This window comes from Mirounga leonina, unplaced genomic scaffold (assembly GCF_011800145.1).
Source record: "Mirounga leonina isolate KUSES-001 unplaced genomic scaffold, KU_Mleo_1.0 Mir_101595, whole genome shotgun sequence".
In the NCBI taxonomy this organism is placed as follows: domain Eukaryota; kingdom Metazoa; phylum Chordata; class Mammalia; order Carnivora; family Phocidae; genus Mirounga; species Mirounga leonina.
Window position 1 is genome coordinate 4,211,534 of NW_023270158.1, and position 23,334 is coordinate 4,234,867.

The 23,334-nt window shown below is 39.5% G+C and overlaps 1 protein-coding gene across 4 annotated transcripts in view; it reads right to left on the reverse strand.

Annotated features, from left to right (window-relative positions):
• Nucleotides 1-23,334, reverse strand: part of SCML2 (Scm polycomb group protein like 2) — a 95,338-nt gene that overhangs the window by 55,493 nt on the left and 16,511 nt on the right. For 3 of the 4 annotated variants that reach the window (XM_035000305.1, XM_035000291.1, XM_035000316.1), the window contains exons 2-6: nucleotides 22,665-22,710; nucleotides 18,919-18,987; nucleotides 12,724-12,794; nucleotides 11,624-11,858; nucleotides 6,512-6,600 (exon numbers count right to left, since the gene is read on the reverse strand). In XM_035000305.1, the coding sequence (XP_034856196.1) occupies nucleotides 6,512-6,600; nucleotides 11,624-11,858; nucleotides 12,724-12,794; nucleotides 18,919-18,987; nucleotides 22,665-22,686 (486 nt within the window). In that variant the 5' untranslated portion in view covers nucleotides 22,687-22,710. The remainder of the gene's footprint in view (nucleotides 1-6,511; nucleotides 6,601-11,623; nucleotides 11,859-12,723; nucleotides 12,795-18,918; nucleotides 18,988-22,664; nucleotides 22,711-23,334) is intronic. The other variant, XM_035000300.1, reaches the window with a different exon arrangement.

Consider the following 23,334-nt stretch of genomic DNA (forward strand, 5'->3'; position numbering starts at 1 on the left):
GAATAACAGTTACCACTCCTCGAGATGGGAAAGGCTGCAGGCAGAAGTCTGAGATGTCTATTGGACATCCAAGTGGGGATGTTGAGTGGATATTCAAGTCTGAGTTGGGAACAAAAAGTCTGAATTGGAAGTACCGATTTGAAAGTCATCTGCATATCAACTGTATTTAAAGCCACGAATTAGATGAGATCACCAAGGAATTAATACAGATCAGAGTTTCTCAACGTTGGCACTATTGCCATTTGGAGTCAGAATATTCTGTGGTGGGGGCTGTTCTGTGCACTGTAGGATATTTAGCAGTGTCCCTGGTCTCTACCCACTAGATTTAAGTAGCACCCCCACACACACACACACAGTTGTGATGAGCAAAAATGTCCCCATATATTGCCAAATGTCTCGTGCGGGGCAAATCGCCCCCCTTCCCAGTTGAGAACCACCGATAGAGATAAAAAAGTGAAGGGGACCAAATACTCTAACATTCTATAAAATTCTTTCACATCCAGGTTACAGAGCATCATGTCACCCAAAATCGACTTATCCCGCTGTCATTTTATTATCTCCAAACCTTAATTCAAGATCACCATGGGATGCCTGGGTGGTTCAGTCGGTTAAGTGTCTGACTCTTGATTTTGGCTTAGGTTGTGATCTCAGGGTCACAAGATGAAGCCCCGCATCAGGCTCCACACTGAGGATGGAGTCTGCTTGAGATGGTCTCTCTCCCTCTGTCCCTCCCCCCACCCCGCTTGTGCTCTAAATAAATAAATAAATAAATAAATAAAATCTTAAAAAAAAAAAGATCACCATCCACTTTACCTATTTATACTTAGTTGCTGAACGCTGCTGGAGAAAAGTCCCACATGTTTATTATATGTAGTACCATTTATTTAGTGTTCATCCTTAGCTGAATCCTCCAAAATATTGTCATGTGTCCCTAGGCCAATCTTTTTCCCATCTCCTACAGCTGTTGTTCCATTTACCATTCATTTTAAGACAAATTTTATGTATCCTCATTATATGTTTATTATTTTGTTAACTTTCTTCTCAACCAGAGAGTAAGTTCTCTACCCCAGTGCTGGAACACAGTAGACGTTCAATCTATGTATGAATCCTTCCCTCCAGCCTTTGTCAGTTGCCTATTTCACAGAGTAAACTGAGGCTATCAGGAATGAACTCTTATCGATATTCTGCCCCCAAAACTACAAATTTAACTCTACCTGAGAACACTTTTCACCTGGTCGTTAGTTCTTGCTAATGTAACCAATAAACTTCCTATCCACCAAATAGTCAAGAATCAGCTTTCCTCTCAACCGACCTTTATTAAGTACCTGATATAGCTACTTATACATCATAAAGGTGAGTGGGTATTTCTCAAGGTTCTAGCCTTGATACTCTCCTCTTCTCCTTCTAGGTATTCTCTCTAGACTAGCTTTTTCATTCTCAAGGCTTCCATCGTTACCATTTAAACTAAAAACTGCCATATCCACATACCCAAGCCAAACCTTGTTTTTAAGTTCTGAACACTTTACTTCCAACAGTCTGCTAGTAGTCATCCCTCCTCAAATTTCCGAGAGGCACCCTGACATGTCCAAAACAAAACCCATTTTCTCCCTCTATATGCATTCATCTTTCTGTATTCTCCAACCTTTCTTCATTTAACAAACAAGTATGTTCCAAGACCTATGATAGACACCGAGAATACAAAGACATTAACTGTTCAAAAGGAACTCATAGTCTAGGAAGAGACAATGAAAATAATAATATAATCCAATTCCTATAAAGATTGAGATATGCGCAAGGTGCTAAAGAAGCGTAAGAATAGAAAGGGGGAATTAGGGAAGATACATTGGAGGATTTAATGCCTAACTAGAAACTTAGCGTTAACCAGAGACAACCAGCTCAAAAAAGGATCATGGTATCAACAGGCTATCAGAAACAATTTAGAACATAAAATACAAAGCAAGGAGTGGCAGCCATAATCCAGATCATACAGCACCTTAAAGGCCATATTAACAAACTTGCACTTCATCCTGAGTGCAACTGGGAACTTCAAGAGTTTTAAGCAAGTGAATGATGTGGTTAAGGCTCCTATATCAGATATTTCTGGCAGTTGTGTGGAAGGATGAAGGTTAGAGGCAGTTATAAGGCTAGCTGAACAGTTCAGGCAAGAGGAAAGCCTGCACAAGGGGCAGTGGTGGTAAGGTTAGAAAGAAACATGAGAAAAAATAATTAGGAAGCTAAGTGGGTGGGCCTTCCTAATTAAATGGATATTCAGAGGCCACAGTCAAGAAGGAGTAGTGATTTAAAATGGCTCTTGGCAAAGTTTCAAGCTTGGCTGAAAGAGCACCCACAAATCAATGAGTAAGAACAGAAATCCAACAGAAAAACAGGCAAAGGCTATAATCAGGTAATCCACAGAAAAATAAAAGGCCATTAACCACATTTTAAAAGCTCAGTTTCACTGGTAATCAGTTCAATGCAAATTATAGCAATGAGATACCATCCCCACCCCCAACTCCCCCAGAAAAAGATAAATAAAATTTTTAAAGATCAATGATATTTGATGCTAGTGAAAGTGTAGGAATAGAAACATCTATACAATAATAGTAGAGCATAGCTTGAAACACCTGTTGGGGTTGCAATTTAATAGTATATATCAACACTTAAAGCACACATTCCCTTTGAGCCAAAAATTCTACTTCTACAAATACAGCCTTCACACTTATAAAGAAACCTCTAGATTACAGATGACTTAAACAAGAATATGGACACAACCTAAACATCCATCCTTAGGGACAGATTAAACCAATTATGGTAATCCCTACCACAGACTAGTACAACACAACCTAAAATACATATGAAGCAAAATGGAAAGGTTTCCAGAATACACATATTTTAAGGGTAAAAATAAATCACAGAACAATATTCACAATATATTCAAATTTATGTTTAAAAAAATAAAAGCCCATATATGTCTGTGAATGCACAGAAAAAAGTCTAGGAGAACACAAATAAAACTTCTATTTGGAGAGAAGAGGGTGGAAAGGAGGAAAGGATGGGACAGATAAAAAGACACGCATTTTTTACTCTAGCTAAGTGCGTATTTTGATATCCTCTCTCCAAACATGAATTACTTTCATAATTTTTAAAAATTAAAAACATAATGTGTGTGACATGTGGCATGTAACTAGCTAACAAAGCAATCTGATAATAAGTAAAATAAATCCAATGGCTTTTCTAAAGCCACAGCCCAAGCTAATAGTGTTTAATAAAGACTACTACTAAACATCTCTTTTGTTACTATTCTCACATATGCTTTACACATTGCCCAAAGGGCCTGTGTCCCTTGCTGGGAGGTGGAAGGGCAAACCCACTTTCAGGCACTCTTGCTACTCAAAGTGGCACTCAAAGAATTTTTCTTTGCAATGCAAGAATCATATTAATTGATGTTTTACACATCCTTATGTCTTTAAGGTTCTCCAAAACCTTTTAAAACCTTAGCCAAAGCAGTCTTGAAAAAGAAGAACAAAGCTGGAAGTATCATAATCTCAGATTTCAAGATATACTATAAAGTTGTAGTAATCAAAACAGTATGGTACAGGCCAAAAATAGACACATAGATCAATGGAACAGAGTCCAGAAATAAACCCACACTTATATGGTCAACTGATTCACAACAATGGGGAAAAGACAGTCTCTTCAACAAATGGTGCTGGGAAAACTGGACAGCTACACGCTAAGCAATAGAACTGGACCACTTTGTTACACAAAAACAAACTTGAAATGGATTAAGAACCTAAATGTGGGGGCGCCTGGGTGGCCCAGTCGGTTAAGCATCTGCCTTCAGCTCAAGTCATGATCCCGGGGTCCTGGGATGGAGCCCCACATCTGGCTCCCTGCTCAGCGGGAGTCTGCTTCTCCCTCTGTCCCTGACCCTGCTTGTGCTCTCTCTCGTTCTGTCTCTCAAATAAATAAATAAAATCTTAAAAAAACAAAAAACAAGAAACCTAAATGTGAGATCAGAAACCATAAAATTCCTAGAAGAAAATACAGGCAGTAATTTCTTTGACATTGGCCACAGAAACATTTTTTCTATGTGTCTCTGTTTTTCTATCTTTCTACTTTTCTATATGCCTCCTCTGGAAAGGGAAATAAAAGCAAAATTAAACCATTGGGACTACACCAAAATAAAAAGCTTCTGCACAGCAAAGGAAACCATCAACAAAACAAAAAGGCAACCTACTGAATGGGAGGAGGTATCTGCAAATGGTATATCTGATAAGGGGTTAATATTCAAAATATATAAAGAACTTAGAGAACTCAACACCAAAAAACGAAATAATCTGATTTTTAAAAATGGGCAGAGAACCTGAATAGCCATTTTTCCAAAGAAGACATCCAGATGGCCAACAGACACATGAAAAGATGCTCAACATCACTCATCATCAGGGAAATGCAAATCAAAGCCACAACGAGATATCACTTCACACCTGTCGGAATGGCTAAAGTCAAAAAGACAAGAAATAACAAATGTTGGCGAGGATATGGAGAAAAAGGAACCCTGGTGTACTGTTGGTGAGAATGCAAACTGGTGCAGCCACTGCGGAAACCAGTATGGAGGTTCCTCAAGAAATTAAAAATAGAATTACCCTATGATCCAGTAATTCCACTACTGGGTATTTACCCAAAGAAAATGAAAACACTAATTTGAAAAGATAAATGCACCCCCCTATGTTTACTGCAGTATTATATACAATAGCCAAAATATGGAAGCAACCTAAGTGTCCATCCATAAATGAATGGATAAAGATGTGGTATATATACAATGGAATATTAGCCATGAGAAAGAGATCTTGCCATTTGCAACAACACGGATGGACCTAGAGAGTAAAATGCTAAGTGAAATAAGTCAGTCAGAGAAAGACAAATACCATATGATTTCACTCATGTGGAATTTAAGAAACAAAACAAAGAAAAAAGAGACAAACAAAAAAACAGACTCTTAAATAGAGAACAAACTGGTAGTTGCCAGAGGGGAGGTGAGTGGGAAGAGGGGTAAAATAGATAAAGGGGATTAAGAGTCCACTTACCTTGAGATAAGCACTGAGAAATGTATAGAATTGTTGAATCCCCTTTTTAAAAAAAACTACAATATTTACCATTCTTGACATAAATAACTGTAATAAAATTTAAGTGACTGAAAAAAGAATCAGGGCAGAGGGTGAGAAAGAAATATTTTGACCCGTAATTTAACTAAAACTTGGCTTTTATTCACTGTTTCTTAACATAGTGTACTCTTTCAACATTTTCTCAAGAGCATAAACTATCTTCGGAATTTTCCCTCTTTGTTATATAACAAATATTTCCTTATAACAAATGCTTTCTGATGACTGTTTTTAACATTCTTTTACTTCTGAAACCAAATCTCTCTAAGTAACTTTCAAGTGGTTTTTTGGCCCATCACCATTTTCTCCAATGTCGAAGGATGACTAATACAGCAAAGTGAGGGGAAGCTTCACTTCTGAAGGTAAATAAAAAATAGCAATGAATATTTGCTTCCAGTAGAGCACTCCTTTCATATCTAGGGTGAAGAAAGAGGGTACAAATTCATTTTGACTAGTGGGTGATTATAACTGAGACTTTTTTATGACTTGCTGTTATGGGCTGAAGCGTGTCCCCACCCCTGCCATATTCATATTTAAATCCTAACCCCAGTACCTCAGAATGTGATTTCATTTGGAGACAGGGTCTTTAAAGAGGTAATTAAGTTAAAATGAGGTCATTAGGGTGGGCCCTAATCCAATGACTGGTATCCTCATAAGAGGAGGAAAGGAAGACACAGACACACAGATCATGTGAAGACACAAAGAGAAGACAGCCATTTACAAGTCAAGGAGAGAGGCCTCAAAAGAAACTAAGCCCGCTGATACCTTGATCTTGGACTTCTAGCATCCAGAGCGGTAAGAAAATAAGTTTCTGTTGTTTAAGTCACTGTAATGAACTGAATGATGTCCTCCCCAATTCATAAATTGAAGCCCTAATCCCCAATGTCATTTTATTCAGAGATAGGGCCTTTAAGGAGGTAATAAAGGTTAAGTGAGGTCATAAGGGTCAAGTCCTAACCCAAAAGGACTAGTGTCCTTGTAAGAGGAAGAGAAACCAGGGATACCTCTCTTCCCCACAGGCACAGAGAAGAGGCCATGTGAGGACACAGCAAAAAGGCGGCCATCTATAAGCCGAGGAACGAGGCCTCACTAGAAACCAACCCTGATGGCACTTCAATTTTGGACTCAGAGCTCCCAGGATTGTGAAAAAATAATTTTCTATTGTTTAAGCCACCCAGTCTGTGGTACTTTGTAAGGGCAGCTCTAGCAGATTAATACACGTGTCAATCCAGTAATTTAAAAAGAATTTTTTTTTTCCATATCGGAGAAGACAAAGCATTTCAGTGCCCCTATTAAAACAACAAAACTACAGCCCAGGTGACGGAAGCTTTTTATAACATCTTTCTTACCTTCTTAAAGAATGTCGCAGGTGCCATTTCAGATCCATTCAGTGTTCGTAAGAGGAACATTGGCCAAGATGACGCATTCATCTGATACCCTATTTTATAAAATAAATCAGCGTGAAAAAGTCTCCCTGTGACATTACAGCAAGTTGGTATAAAAAAGAGGTTTTGTTTACCATTCTTCTCCAGAGAATGACTTTCTTATTGAGAAACTAAGGACATAGCTAAGAGAAGCAGATGCACCCTCCAATCAGTTCTACTGTACCCACTATACTACTTGGCAGCAATGCTACAGTAGGGGCAGAAACTCTCATTTTAGAGAAGCCACTAGCTAGAGGTCACCAACATACATATATGTATGTTAGGAATGGGCCATAATACTAGGGGTGATCCAAGCCAAAACCCACAAGAGCTTCCAGTCCCCACCAACAGCCACACAAGCACAGCAAAGGCTGCAAAAGACTTCCAGCCCTTCTTTTTCCTTAGAGTCCCTGCCTTCTTTCCTTTCAGAGAGACAGTTTCTTGTGAAACTCAGCAAACGTACACTTATGATGCATTTCACTGTATATAAATTTCACCTCAAAATTAAAAAAAAAACTGTAAATAAACACTGAACTCTAGTTAATGATATGCATGCTAAAGTATTTAGGGGAAATGTACTAACATCAAAAACTTCCTCTGAAATACATTTAAAAGTAAGATGGATTGATGAATCGCTAGAAAGGCAGACAGAGGGCGCCTGGGTGGCTCAGTCATTAAGCGTCTGCCTTCGGCTCAGGTCATGATCCCAGGGTCCTGGGATCGAGTCCCACATCGGGCTCCCTGCTCGGCGGGAAGCCTGCTTCTCCCTCTCCCCCTCCCCCTGCTTGTGTTCCTGCTCTCGCTGTCTCTCTCTCTGTCAAATAAATAAATAAAATCTTAAAAAAAAAAAAAAAAAAGAAAGGCAGATAGATAAGGGATAAAGCAAACATGTAAAATGACAATGGCAGAACCTAGGTGATGGGTATGTGGGTGTTCACTGTAAAATATTTTCACCTTTTCTGTATGTTTGAAATTTTTCATACAATGTTAGGAAAAAAGATAGCTCTCACTTTAGCAATCTTTACACACACTAAACAAGATCTTCTCTTAGAATTTGTATCAGATGAAATCAAAATACACTCAACAGGTGTCTTTTTTAGAGATCTCATCAATTAATAGTGAATATCACAGCATCTGGCACATGCAACAGGGGGTAGAGGTCTGCTAGTTGTATTGCTTTATTGCAATCCATTTCATGCAACACTTGCCTGCACTGATGCCAGAATTAAAGAGAACTTGCCAGCATTCCTGATGGATACATGCATTAAGATAGGGAGGCACACGAATCACTGGCAATCCCTGGCAATAGGTCCATCAGTAGGATTAACCATGCAAAAAAGTTCAGACAGAAAGTCATCCTATAATAATCCTATACCAAAATCCCCTTAATCTGAGGGGGGAAAAATTGGGGGAAGAAGGGGATTTATTATATACTCCCTTATAATAAGTCAGTATTATTAGTGATATCTAATAAATAATCATCCACAAAATGGATTTGCCACATTGTGGTTAGAATATTGCATAAAAATAATTCTCTGGTTCTTATGCCTTTCTCTTAACCCCCATCTTATCCTATTACATCATGTAATCATCATCATTGCTATCATCATCATCATCATCTTAATTTGACATTTTTCTTATTTCTTTAATTGCCTAGGGGCACCTAGGTGGCTCAGTCGGTTAAGCAGCTGCCTTCAGCTCAGGTCATGATCCCAGGGTCCTGGGATCGAGCCCTACATTGGGCTCTCTGTTCAGCGGGGAGCCTGCTTCTCCCTCTCCCTCTGCCTGCTGCTTCCCCTGCTTGTGCTCTCTCACTCTCTGTCAAATAAATAAATAAAATCTTTTAAAAAAAAATCTTTAATTGCCTGAAGTCAAACATCGATTAAAAGGCCAAAAATAGATGAAAGTGCATATAAAAACTCAAACACAGATAAAACTAATCTACAATGTTAGGAAGTCTAGACAGTGGTACCTTTGGGAATGGGAGGTTTATGACGGGATCAGCAGGAGTGGGGCTTCTGGGGTGCTGATAATATTCTGTTTCTTGATTTGGGTGATGGTTATATGGATGTGTTCATTTATAAGCTGTACACTTACAAACTGTATACTTTTCTGTTTGCATGCTAAAACTTTAAAAAAGCTTTTAAATAATAACCTTTAAGGTTTAAATAACCTTTTAAAAAAGAAAACCAAGTAAGTTGTGTTATAAAATGGAAACTGAACTATTCAAAGCACCTAATGAGCAAATTGGCAAAAATTGTCTATTTTTAATATGTACTATCAAAATATATATTAATCAGCATGTACTGCTATGTATTTCATATTTTTAATTAAAAAACTCTAAAAGTCATTTGAAAAAAGAATTATCATAAATCTGGCTATGTGTTTGAAATGTTGGCAATCACAGCAGTTATGCTTCCTTTAAACAAAATTCCAAAAACATATTATCATTTGTAAACAAATCAAATCCAAACAGGGAAGCACTATGCCTCAGGTTTACACTTCTGTCTCTTACAGAATTCTGTAGGATATAAGAGATATTTAAAACATAAATGATATGAAGAAAGAAAAGAAGACAAAAGGCAGAAAAGACACACACCCTAAACCACCTTCTTGGAATAACACATCTCTAATTAGTTATTTTTTAATATTTTAAACCAAATTAGGAATAATTAACAATTAGAGCAAGAAAAGTATAAAAGTATATTGCTAAAAGAGTGGTAATTATTAATATCTTAAATTTGGGGTTCTGAGGAAATTTTTAACTATAGTAGGAAACAAAAAGAAATCCATTCTCTCATTGTGCTTTACACTAGAGAATTTTCATTTTCAGCATTGTAAAGAAGAAACCAAAACTAATATCTACCATTCACTCAAGACTACAGAAGTAATAGGGACGCCTGGGTGGCTCAGTTGGTTAAGCATCTGCCTTCAGCTCAGGTCATGATCCTGATCCCGGAGTCCCAGGATCAAGCCCCGCATCGCATTGGGCTCCCTGCTCAGTGGAGAGTCTGCTTCTCCCTCTGCCCCTCACCCCGCCCTCATGGTCTCTCTCAAATAAATAAAATCTTAAAAAAAAAAAGAAGACTGTAGAAGTAATAAAGGAAATCACTTATTTTCTACAGAATAACAGAGTACATCTAAATATATTTTGGGGGGCCAGGCTTTTTTTTTAAGATTTTATTTATTTATTTGAAGAAGAGAGAGAGAGCACAAGCAGGGGGAGCAGTAAACTGAGGGAGAGGGAAAAGCAGGGAGAGGGAGGAATAGGCAGAGGGAGAAGGGCAGGGAGCCTAATGCAGGGCTCAATCCCAGGACCACCCCCACCCCACCCACCCACCCCACCCCCACCCACATCATGACCTGAGTAAAAGGCGGATGCTTAACTGACTGAGCCACCCAGGTGCTCCCAGGGGTTTTGTTTTTTTTAAAGATTTATTTATTTGGGGGGGGAGTGCACATGAGCACAGGAGGGAGGGGCAAAGGGAAAGGGAGAAAGAGTCTCAAGCAGACTCTGAGCTGAGAACAGAGCCCAACGTAGGGCTCTATCTCGTGACCCTCAGATCACAACCTGAGCTGAAACCAGCAGTTGTATGCTTAACCAACTGTGCCACCCAGGCACCCCCGGAGTACATCTGAATATTAAGAGAGAACAGGGATGGGGCGCCTGGGTGGCTCAGATGGTTAAGCGTCTGCCTTCGGCTCAGGTCATGATCCCAGGGTCCTGGGATCGACCCCCGCACCGGGCTCCCTGCTCAGCGGGGAGTCTGCTTCTCCCTCTGCCTGTCACTCCCCCTGTTTGTACTCTCCCTCTGGCAAATAAATAAATAAAATCTTTTAAAAAGAGAGAGAGAGAGAACAGGGATGCCTGGGTGGCACAGTTGGATTTTTGGTTTCCTCCCGGGTTGTGGTCTTGGGGTCGTGGGGGTCGTGGGGATCGTGGGATCGAGTCCTGTGTCAGGCTCTGCACCGAATGCTGAGTCTATAAAGTTTCTCTCCCTCTCCCTCTACCCCTCCCTGCCTTGTGCACACACGCTCTTTCTCTCTTTAAAATAAATAAATAAATCTTTTAAAAATAAATAAATATTAAGAGAGAACAAATTTGCCCGAAACTGGAGTCACATACTTTTTAGCTTTCAAAAACTTGGTCAAAATTGAGAGTTTTGTACTTAAAAACCTTTGCTCATAAAGTTCCATCAATCTCCTTTTCAAAGATCTAAAGGTACTGACCCCTACCCCTCACTATGATTTCTTCTCATTGTAGTTATAATGAAACTTCCAAGTTTGAAACTGGGGTCTGGATGTGGAATCACACCCTTCACCTGGGCTCCCCGCCATGCCAAAAATGCTGAATGGCTCAAAAGACAATAATGAGGGAGGAAGTGACTCAGTAAGAAATGCTACAAACTTCTCCCCCAGAAGAGTTTCTGAATCTGCATGTGTGACCCAGTAGAGCTGCTTCTGACATTTCAAGTTTGAAGACAGCATGTGTCTTGCCCTGGAGTGGAGAACCTTCAGCACACATATGCCACATGTGTACTGACACGAAACTCTGTAACATATGGTAATGAGTTGATCTCTCATACATTCCCCACAATAACCATCTATTTGCAAAAATGCCTGCAAGAGATTTCTAAAAGGCTACTTCAGGGGCATATGGCTGGCTTGGTCAGTAGAGCAAGCGACTTGATCCTGGGGTTGTGAGTTTGAGCCCCACATTGGGTGTAAAGACTACTTAAAAATCAAATCTGGGGCGCCTGGGTGGCTCAGCTGGTTAGGCAGCTGACTCTTGATTTCGGCTCAGTCCTGATCTTGGGTCATGAGATCAAGGCCCACATGGGGCTTGATGCTCTGTGCAGAGCTCCCTCCCCCTCTGCCCCTCCCCCTGCTCACACACGCTCTCTCTCTCAAATAAAAAATAAAACCTTTAAAAAAGTAAAATAAAATCTTAAAAATAAATAAAAGGCCACTTGAAACTTTTTCTACTGAATATTACATTAATAAGAATATGTTACTTTAAAATTTGTTTATCCTTACCCAGTGGAGGCTGAAGTAAGTCCCCTTCCTTTTCACATGTCCCAATAGGCTGTATGTCTGGAGAATCGACAAGTCTCCAAAAATCATTTCTGTTGTCACTACCATCCAGTCTTAAACGTAGCCTGGCACCAGTAATTCCAACAACCGTGGCTATACAGATTGAAGTCATATTGCGAGGGTCATGGGCTTCCAATTTCATACCAACTTTGAAGTCATTAGCTGGTGGAACCTTGGACTGTACATGTTACATATGTGTGTGTATGTGCACACACACATACACACACACACACACAAATAAAGTTTTGTTAAAATGTATCAACTGTAAGAAAAACAAACAGTCAATTATGTTACCAGAATACCTGTGAAATGTTTTAAGTAACAGTCATAGCAGATGGTGAGCAAAAGAACTATAAGGGTCAAGGAAAAGATCTTCTCCAAATCCTTTCCTTGGCTTGATATGCAGCATAAAAACACTGCCCATTGCTGGTCTTATTCCTTTGTCCACTTCCAGGCAACCCAAATACAGCCTATAAAATGTACCCTTAGTGGCTTTCTAAAATAAGAATCTGATTAGGCCATTCCCCTTGAAATAAACCAACTGGCAGCTCACCACTGCCTAAGTCCAAGTCCTCAATACAGTTTAAGAGCCCCCACACCTTTAACCTTATTCCCACACTATCACCTCTACCCACTTTGTCCTCCAGCCACTCCATGCTATCCCTCAATACTCAGGTTCTTTGTACATCCATGTGCCTTTGCTTTGGATGTTCTCTCTGCCTGGAATATCCTTCCCCTCATTCCAACCATCTCAGATATCACCTATTCTATGAGCACTCCCAGTATAGAGTTATCATACTTTTCATAATTAATTATTTACATGTCTGTCTTTCCCTCCAGGTGGACAATCATAAGGGCTTAGTATACCTGACACAGAGTAAATTCTTAATGAATGAATGCAAATAAACCATCTGGCCCTTAAGTGGCATTACCACAATCCCATTATCTCCTCACACTGCTAGAACCTAACAATCACACAGACATCCCTCAACAAATTAACAGTTCATATTAATATATACAACATCTATACAATTTTGGCATACCTGTCTGAAACACTCAGAAGGGGCACTCAAAGATCCAGTCTCTTTCAAGTAATTTTCCCAGTGGAAATCATCTGAAAAAAATATATATATACACAAAATAGGGGGTTTTTCAGTATATATATGTATACTAACTTTTAGGAGTAAAATGGGACTTTAGTTCCATATCTCATTTAAAAAGGACTTCCTAAAGAGCGGATTCAAATTTCCTGATCTGCATTTGATTACCAGCATAGAAATAAAAAGACAACTTTCTGATAATAATGGCTCTGATATAATTACACTCCAGATCTTCTCCATGTAATGAGGAATTAGCACAATGATTCTAAAAATGTAGACTCTAAGAACAACTAAAGGATTTTTTTTATAGAGTAATAGCAAATTCTACTCATCTGTCTCTAATATAAATTTATTCAAGACATGTGTATACTCGGGGTGCCTGGGTGGCTCAGTCGTTAAGCATCTGCCTTCAGCTCAGGTCATGATCCCAGGGTCCCGGGATTGAGCCCCGCATTGGGCTCCCTGCTCAGTGGGAAGCCTTCTTCTCCCTCTCCCGCTTCCCCTGCTTGTGTTCCCTCTCTCGTTGTGTCTCTCTCTGTCAAATAGATAAATAAAATCTTAAAAAAAAAAAAAAGACATGTGTATACTCAAGACCATTTCATCCCATTAATGTGAAGCCACTTCTTTTTTTCATGGAGAACTAAAGGTGTTTAGGTATGTGGTCTAACAGAATCTTACCTCTGCAATGCTTTATGGAAAGAAAAAAATCTGAGAACCAGAGTTGTTTCTCAATTGACTATTAGATCTCCATACATGGTATCAAGAATATGGTGGCAGAACAAAGCAGTAAACCAGTCATCAGTACAGTCATGATATGAATTATTTTAATGATCTATATTTTCTACAAATGCTTACTGTCCCTTCTCACACTCAGTCTTCATGATGTATTACAATGGTATTGAAGGTCATAAAGGTATTGAAGGTACTTTGCCTGGCTTGCACCCTTCAATTCAGTGTTCCAGTCAGACTGCCAAGACACTGAGAAAATGACTTGATAGCAGTATCAAAGGTACTATTAATTCATACAAAGCTTTTTTGTTTTTTTTAAAGATTTATTTATTTATTTTAGACAGAGCGAGAGAGAGAGAGAGAGAGAGAGAAAGACAGCACAAGCATGTGCGGGCGTGTGTGCAAGGAGAGGCAGAGGGGAGAGAGAAGCAGACTCCCGGCTGAGTGGGGAGCCCATGTGGGGCTCAATCCCAAAACCCCAAGATCATGACCTGAGCCGAAATCAAGAGTCAGACGCTTAACCAACTGAGCCACCCAGGCGCCCCATAATTCATACAAAGTTTAATTCTCATCAACCACCTATGCTCTTGTTTAATTTCCTCACACTTACTGGGTTTGACAGATTCCCTTCCTGGGGGAATCCGAATTACCAGCCTCTTACACATCCTTCCAAGGATAGAATACTTATACACACATACACATACACACAAATGGAGTGCTGTTAAATGATTAACAACCAGCTTTCCAGAATATACGAATAAAAAGCCTGACTGGTAGTGTTTGCAGATTTCTATGGTATAAATACTACCACCATGGCTGATCACAAGGTGACAGGGTGAAGTCGCCAACTACAAAGCTGGGAAGAGATGTGCACAAGTGCCTCTCCCAAGCCGGTGTGAGCCAGCTTCAGCACACCACTGTTCTGTGTGTTTATGCATTTATATGTGTATGTACACATATTACATATGGCATTAAGCATGTCATACATAACACTGTGCACCCTGCTTTTTGTAACGATAAATCTAAGAGATTATTCCATTTAAAAAAAATACTGGGTCTAATTCTGCTCGTAGATATGAAGCTAGCACTACCACAGTGCTTAATGGCATGCAGCAGAATGTCAAGATTAGGGGCTCTGAGGTCGAACCTGCCCTCTTCCAGTCTGGCTCTGCTTCTTCCAAGCTATGTGACCTAAGCAAGTCATTTCAGTTTCTCAGCCTCAGTTCCTACAAAATGAGGAAAAGTAATACATACGGCACAAGGTATTTTGAGAATTAAGTGTTGAAGCATACATATGTCACTCAATAAAAAGCATGCATTATTATTCTAAAACTAAAAGTCAGACTTGTGCCTCAATTTATTAACACTGGATAGCTTTGTCAAAAGTGAAAACTGGGGGACACCTGGGTGGCTCAGTCATTAAGCATCTGCCTTGGGCTCAGGTCATGATCCCAGGGTCCTGTGATCAAGCCCCGCATCGGGCTCCCTGATCTGTGGGAAGGCTGCCTCTCCCTCTCCCACTCCCCCTGCTTGTGTTCCCTCTCTCACTGTGTCTCTCTCTGTCAAATAAATAAATAAAATCTTTAAAAAAAAAAAAAGTGAAAACTGGGGCGCCTAGGTGGCTTAGTCGGTTAAACGTCTGCCTTCAGCTCAGGTCATGATCTCAGGGTTCTGGGATCAAGCCCCACATTGGGCTCCCTGATCAGTGAGGAATCTGCTTCTCCCTCTCCCTCTGCCTCTCCCCCTGGCTCATGCTCTCTCCCTCTCTATCTCTCTCTGTCAAATAAATAAATAAAATCTTAAAAAAAAAAAAAAAAAAGTGAAAACCGAGGGCGCCTGGCTGGCTCAGTCCATAGAGTGTGGGACTCTTGATCTCAGGGTCGTGAGTTCAAGTCCCACAGTGGGCATGGAGCTTACTTAAAATAAAAAATTTTTAGATATATATTTTGGGGGGCCGCGCCTGGGTGGCTCATTCAGTTAAGCATCTGCCTTCGGCTCAGGACATGATCTCAGGGTCCTGGGATAGAGCCCCACATCAAGCTCCCTGCTCAGCAGGGAGTCTGCTTCTCTCTCTCTCCCTCTCCCTCTATGTGTGCTCTCTCTCTCTCTCTCTCTAGCTCTCACTATCTCTCAAATAAATAAATAAAATCTTTAAAAATAAATAAATAAAAGTGAAAATGGAGATCCATGGTTCCAAAATTAACTGATCAGGATATTTCAGTGACCTCCTAAGACTAACCTGACAATCAGGAAACCCAAGGTTCTAACTGAAGCTCTACCATCATATGACCTTGGAGAGCATTAAAAAAAGAAGAAAACAGGGGCACCTGGGCGGCTCAGTTGGTTAAGCATCCGACTCTTGGTTTTCGCTCAGGTCATGATCTCAGGGTCATGGGATCAAGCCCTGTGTTGGACTCCATGCTCAGCATGGAGTCTGTTTGGGATTCTCTCCCTCTCCCTCTGCCCCTACCCCCGCTTGCTCTCTCAAATAAAATGTATAAATATTTTCTTAAACCAGGGGTGCGTGGATGGCTCAGTCAGTTAAGCATCTGACTCTGGATTTCAGTTCAGGTCATGATCGGAGTTGTGGGATCAAGCCCCACATCGGGCTCCACACTTAGTGGGGAGTCTGCTGAAGGATTCTCTCTCTCTCCCTCTCCCTCTGCCCGCCCCCCCCCCCCGCTCATGTCTCTTTCTCTCTCTCTCAAATAAACAAATCTTAAAAAAAATAAAAAGAAGAATGAAACACGAGTGGAGGGGAAAATCTGACTATGGCATCATTAAGGAGCCAACACCCCAGGAAGAAAGAAGCGTAAGTTGAAGATAATGACAGGGAAACTAAAATCATTTCACAATAATACCTCAAATAAACCAGCTACATTTGTAAAATTTTTCAATAACACTAGAAAAAAATTCATTTAACACTATTTTTTAAATATTTTATCACCATTTGTGTCTGAATGGGCTATAATTTGAGCTAGCAAATCCTTTATACCAGTATTCTGCAATATGATCATTTTCTATCACATTGCTAGCTAATGACCCCATGTAGCATTTAACCATTGGAGCCTTAACTTTTTTTCTTTATTCTTAAGGCAGTATTTTCAGCCCCCAAAGCTGTTCAGTTTGGCTGCCCACGTGCTGAGACCCTACCAATAACATAGGGAAACACACATAGCAACAGGCTTTACTTAGATTTAGATTTGCTTAAATTTAGATTTGACATATCTTCAATAATACCACAGCTGGAATTCCTGAGCAGGAGCCAAAATAGTCAGAAAGTCTTACCCAAACCTGAGGACCCAGTCTGCCTATGCATTTTATCCTCATGGACAAACTGGAGCAGGGGAATGTTATTCTCCCTCAGAAAAGAGGCCTGGCAACTGACAGGTTTGTTCATGAGACAGTTGTACACATATAACCATGTGATCTGATTGTTATTTGCACATGTCCGTGGTCCTTCTTGTTTGCCTTGTACTCTATTCTAATCCATACATTAGCCCAAACACCTTTTGACAAACTGAACATAATCTATATGAGCCACCCTGGTCTTCTCCAGAGTAAATCAGAATCCTAATGTCTCCCAGCAGTGCTAGGCTTGGATTCAGAGGCTCTGTAAAGAAGATGGGCAAAATATCTAGAGTTGGAAGCTTCTCAGCTGAATGATCAGCACCTACTACTTCACAGCAACTATCACAACTATAACTGGGGATTTGTTTAATGTCAGTCTTGCCCCCTAAGCTCAAAGAGGGCAGGAATCATGTTTGTCTTATTCATCACTGGTTTTCCATAAAAGGTTGCCAGTATGTGCCAGGCACTGTCCGAGGTACTGTGGACCCAGCAGTTAATAGCACAGACAAAAGCCCTGGCTCTCTTGGAGCTCACCTTCTAATGGTCACTGATTTCTAAGATGAGATGTTAGGGTCAGGGCCCTGAGAAACATCCGCAGATGTCTGTAAATTTGATTAAGTAATCTCATTTTTTCCATCAAGTTTGAGAATTTTGAAAAGTTACTAGTTTCAATCTTTAAGAATATATTTTTTAATTTCTTTTTATGAAATGTCCAGAATAGCAAATCTATAAAGACAGAAAGTACATAAGTGGTTGCCTAGAGCTGAGGGAAGGAAGAGGCATTGGGGAAAAACAGGGAGTGACTACTAACTGGATATAGGATTTCTTTTTAGGATGATGAAAATGTTCTAAAACTGATTGTGGTGATAGCTGCACAAGTCTGTGAATATACCAAGAACCAATGAATTGTATACTTTAAATGGGTGAATTCTGTGGTATGTGAATTATATCTCAATAAAATGGTTATATTAAAAAAATAAAAGAGACGAATTTGTAGGGATGAGGAAGAACATTTTAACCTAATGGCCTCCCTTTCCTTGGAGGGTTTTGGAGGTTGGAGGGAATTGCTGAAGAACAAATAAGGTCAATGGAAAAGAGAGCTAAGGAAGCACTGGAGGCTGAGCCACAGTGAGGGAGAAGAATGATTCCATGCGGATTACCACTATAGGCAATCTTCCTGTAGGAACAGAAAGTCATAGGTGAACTACCCCAAGAGTGGGGCTGGCAGGACAGGTACAACAGAAAAACAAGGGGCAAAAGGTTTGCCTGGAAAACTCTGATAAACACAGTAAGTTTGTTATAGTTATTTTTTTAGTCAGCTTTTTGTGTGCATATGACTAATTTTTTTGTTTTCCTTAAAAGCAGGTAGAGATCCTATCTCCTGAGTCTCTGATGCAGTGCTACACACTTGCTGTCCACAATAAGGAACTTAAAACATGAATTAATAACTCATGGTTAATAAACATCTACTGAACATTTACTGTATGCCTAGGCATTATATTAGATGCTTTACATTCATTTTCTTTATTTAATTCCAACAGTCCCATGAAGTAAGTAGTATCATCCTTGTGCTACTGAGAAGAAAAAAGAGACTAAGAACATTGAGTAATTTGCCCAAGGTCAAAAAGCCGGTAAAGAATGAGGCCAGGATTCTAGAACAGGTCTGTCAGACCTCCCAATGCCTAAGCTTTTATCCAATGAACTATCTTTTGACCATCAAAAAATGGATTTTCACATTGACTCTAATATTAGAAGAGTTTTTATTAATCAAATTATCATTTTTAATTGGTAATAAATGGTAATTATTAACTAAGTATCTTTAATTTGGCAAAAACTGCATTGAAATACATGATTTTTTCTACTTTAATCCCTTACCAATTTATCTCTAAAATAAAACCAAAGTAAAATTTTCAAAATAAAATCTTTTACCTTTCCTATTGCTCAGGTTTTACATTTATAGGAGTTTACTATACATAGACTATACCAAAAGCAATAAGAGTTCATACCAACACTGAGTGAAGAGAAAAATATATTGTACTGAACTACTTTAAAACCTACCATTTTGCACAGAAGATGTACCTGAGTGAGGAGCTTTCTCTGGATTCTCCTTCTTGGCATCCATTGAATCTAAAAAATGAAAGAAAATAGTGAGCAACACTGAAGGCCATAGCAAAAGTCTAAAAGAGCTCTTAGAAAACCTATAAACTAGGGTGCCTGGGTGACTCAGTCGGGTGACTGTCTGACTCTCAGTTTGGCTCAGGTCATGATCTCATGGGTCATGGAGTAGAGCCCTGCATCAGGCTCCGTGCTCAGCAGGGAGTCTGCTTGAGATTCTCTCCCTCTGTCCCTCCCCCCACTCACGCTCACTCTCTTTTTCTCTCTAAAATAAATAAATTAATCTTAAAAAAAAAGAAAACCTACAAACTAAAACTATTTTCTAATAGGACCCAGTTTTAATTTTATAATTAATATCCTTATTTTCTGCATAGGATTTCACTTTCTAACATACTACCTATCTTACAATTTGCCCATTTATTTTGTCTATTGTATGTCTCATTCCACTCAAATGTAAACTCCAAAAGGGAGCTTATCCCCTTCTCTCCCCCTCTATAAAATTAAAAAAAAAAAAAAAGAATTAACGTACCCTAGAAATAAACCGCATGCTTTTAAGAGTTTAAAACGTAAGAGGGAAATTGGAATACATGTAATTCAATAGACAATGTAATAGGCAGAGATTTTTCTCTGTGCCAAGCTGAGGAGCTCCAATAGCACTAGACCTTGTGATTTTACAAATCTAAGACATTATTTTGTCCATATATATATATACACCCACACATATATATACACACACATCTTAAAGGACTCATTTTTTAAAATTAATCATAATACTGTTATTATGCTGAAAAAAATTAACCATAATTCCTTAATAACATCAAATAAGCAGTCAATGTTCATATTTCCCCAAATGTCTTATTTTAACTGTGTGAATCAGGACCCATATAAAGTCCATATATAGCAATGGATAATAAGTGTCTTCAGTCTCTTTTGATACTTATAGGCTCCTCCTCCTCCTCTTTTTTTCCCCCCTTCCTCTGGATTTTTTTTTTGCTCATGATACCAGTTTAGTTTTACAGTCTGGATTGTGCTGACTAGCTCCTATGGTGCTGGGTTCTGGTCCTTATCTTTTCTCTAAATATAAGCTATTAGTGGGGCACCTGGGTGGCTCAGCCAGTTAAGCATCTGCCTTCGGCTCAAGTCATGATCCCAGGCTCCTAGGATCGAGCCCCACATCAAGCTTCTTGCTCAGCAGGGAGCCTGCTTGTCCCTCTCCCTCTGCCTGCCACTCCCCGTTTGTGCTCTCTCTCTCTCTGACAAATAAATAAAATCTGAAATAAATAAATAAATAAAAGATATTAGTGTGTTGAGCTTAATCAGATTCAGGTTTGGCTTTTTTTTAAAGATTTTATTTATTTATTTGAGAGAGAGAATGAGATAGAGAGACCATGAGAGCGGGGAGGGTCAGAGGGAGAAGCAGACTCCCTGCTGAGCAGGGAGCCAGATGTGGGACTCAATCCCAGGACTCCAGGATCATGACCTGAGCCGAAGGCAGTCGTTTAACCAACTGAGCCACCCAGGCACCCAGGCTTGGCTTTTTTGAGGGGAGGAGAGAAGAAGGTGACTTCACAGGTGGTGTTGTGTACTTCTCACAAGAGGCTCCTAATATCTAGTTCTTTCTCTTTTTGTGATACGAACAGCCACAGATGGCTATTGCTTAGATCCATTAGTCCATTAGTGGTTACAAAATGGAGGTATTCTAGGGCGCCTGGGTGGCTCAGTTGGTTGGGTGACTGCCTTCGGCTCAGGTCATGATCCTGGAGTCCCGGGATTGAGTCCACATCTGGCTCCCTGCTCAGCAGGGAGTCTGCTTCTCCCTCTGACCCTCCCCCCCTCATGTGCTCTCGCTCTTTCATTCTCTCTCTCAAATAAATAAATAAATAAATAAATAAATAAATAAATAAATAACAAAACAAAACAAAATGAAGGTATTCTAATTTTATCATCCTGTCTTTATTAGCCAGAAAACTTGTATAGAAAGAAACCTCCCCTCTTCAATCATTCAATTACCTGAGGTACAAATCACATAGGAAAGTCTCAAGCAACACTTCATTCTTTTCCTTTACTTTCTAATTTTCAAAATAATGAGCTGGATCCCAAGCATTCTCCAGATAACCAGTAAGTTTTGTTCTGCTGTGTCATTATGAACTCATGAATTTAACCATACTTAATGTGTTGCCAATCTAGCACTGTTTTACTCTTATTGATACCCAAATTGTCAAACAACAAGCTTCTCGAAGAAAGATCTATGAATGATACCAGGTATCATTTTCAGGTAACAATTTAAGGTAACAGATCTACTTTCTGGTTATGACTCAGTGCCTCTTCAAGATGTGTGAACATTTGAGATGGATATATAAATTGCTTTCTATTTAAATGATTTGACTAGTACAAAGAAAGTACACACATATTTACTAAATAGTTCTACAGTAAGATTTTCTAATAGGAAAGAAAGTAAAACTGTAAAGGCATGGCTCCTGCTCTAGAGAAGCTGAGAATCTAGTTACAGAGACTACACTAAACACTTGACAAAACTGGGAATAGCAGAGGACAACATTCAGCAGTCAGCCACAGAAAAGCTCCTAAGAGACACAGGACTTGAACTGGATCTTGAAGGAAGAACATGATTTAGGATGGCAAAGGTGTGCAGGATGTATTATAGAAAAGAAAAGACAGTTGACCCTTGAGTAACATGGAAGTTAGGGGTACCCATCACCTTCAGTCGAAAATCCACAAATAACTTTTGACTACCCAAAATCTTAAGTACTAGTAATCCAGAAATGGTTCACTTGAGAGTTTTTTCAAATTGTCACAAATCTCCAAAAAATTTCCCAATATATTTATAAGAAAAAAATCCACATATAAGTGAACCCATGCAATTCAAACCCATGTTGTTCAAAGGTCAACTATACAACTCAAAAGAGAGAGTGCAAATGAGTGTGGCATATTCAAGGCAAGGTGAGCAGACTTCTCACTAAAGCAAGACAAGGTGAAGCTTATTTATTTGTTTGTTTGTTTGTTTGTTTATGGGGGTGCGCAAAGGAAGAGAGAGAATCTTAAGCAGGTTCCATGCCCAGCACGGAACCCAACATGGAGCTTGATCTCATGACCCTGAGCCAAAATCAAGAGTCAGTCGTTTAGCCAACTAAGCCACCCAGGCACGCCAGAATGAAGCATTTTTTAACCAATCATATTAGAGTTAGAAGATTTGGATTCTGATTTTAACTTTGTCACAGATTGTTGTATGACCTGTTCACTTAAACTCCCTGTCAGTTTTCTCACTTATAAAACTTGGAAGAAGGGGCGCCTGGGTGGCTCAGTCGGTTAAGCATCTGCCTTTGGCTCAGGTCATGATCCCAGGGTCCTGGGATGGAGACCCGCATCATCGGGCTCCCTGCTCAGCGGGGGGCCTGCTTCTCCCTCTCCCTCTGCTGTTCCTCCTGCTGTTCTCTCTCTTTCTCTCTGTCTCTCTCTGTCAAATGAATAAATAAAATCTTTAAAAAAAAAAACTAGTAAGGAAAAACATAATTATCTTTAATAGCTATTCAGTTCTGAAATTCCAATTCTAAGCACTTAACATCTCTTATGACTTTATTTCTAAAAGGACTTTTTTTCAAAAGTTCAGTCTACTAGAAGGTACTCATCCCAAATGAATAAAAATATCATCACGTTTAGGAATTAAATCTTACCTTCGTTCACTGTTCGCCCCATGGTATTCTTTTCTGGTACTCTTTCCTACAAGGAGAAAGATCAATTAATGCCTCCTTTTAGCATATTTCTGAAGGGCATTATTATTAGAAATCAGTTATAGATTTAGATCATTTTAATTTATTTCCCTTTAATAAAAAATAAGTTCAGTAGATTAATAGTTGGCAGGGGCTGAGGAAAGAGGGACTAGGGGAGCGACTACTAATGGGTATGGGTAAGGAGTCTCTTTTTTAGGGTGATGAAAATATTCTGGAATTAAATAGTGGTGATAGTTATACAACCTTGTGAATACACTAAAAACAACTGAATTATAACACTTTAAAAGGGTGAATTTTATGGTTAAATGAATTAAAAGGAGCAGATGGTAAATTGGTAGAGTTGGGATTCAATCTGAGGCCTATCCCAAAACCCACTTGAGCCCATATTATGGAGAGATGGAAGAATCATGACTGTGTTAGTACAACTTGTAAGAACTGCAAGAGTCAAGTCTTCTAACAAGACAATTACTTGTTCAAAGATCTGTGTATTGTGAGCCATTAATTCAAACTTTTCCTGCATGTCCTCAATATGCCAGGCAATCTACAACAAAGATAAATAATACACTGTCCTTGCCCTCCAACAGCTCCATCCAGGAGCTATGAATAAAAAACA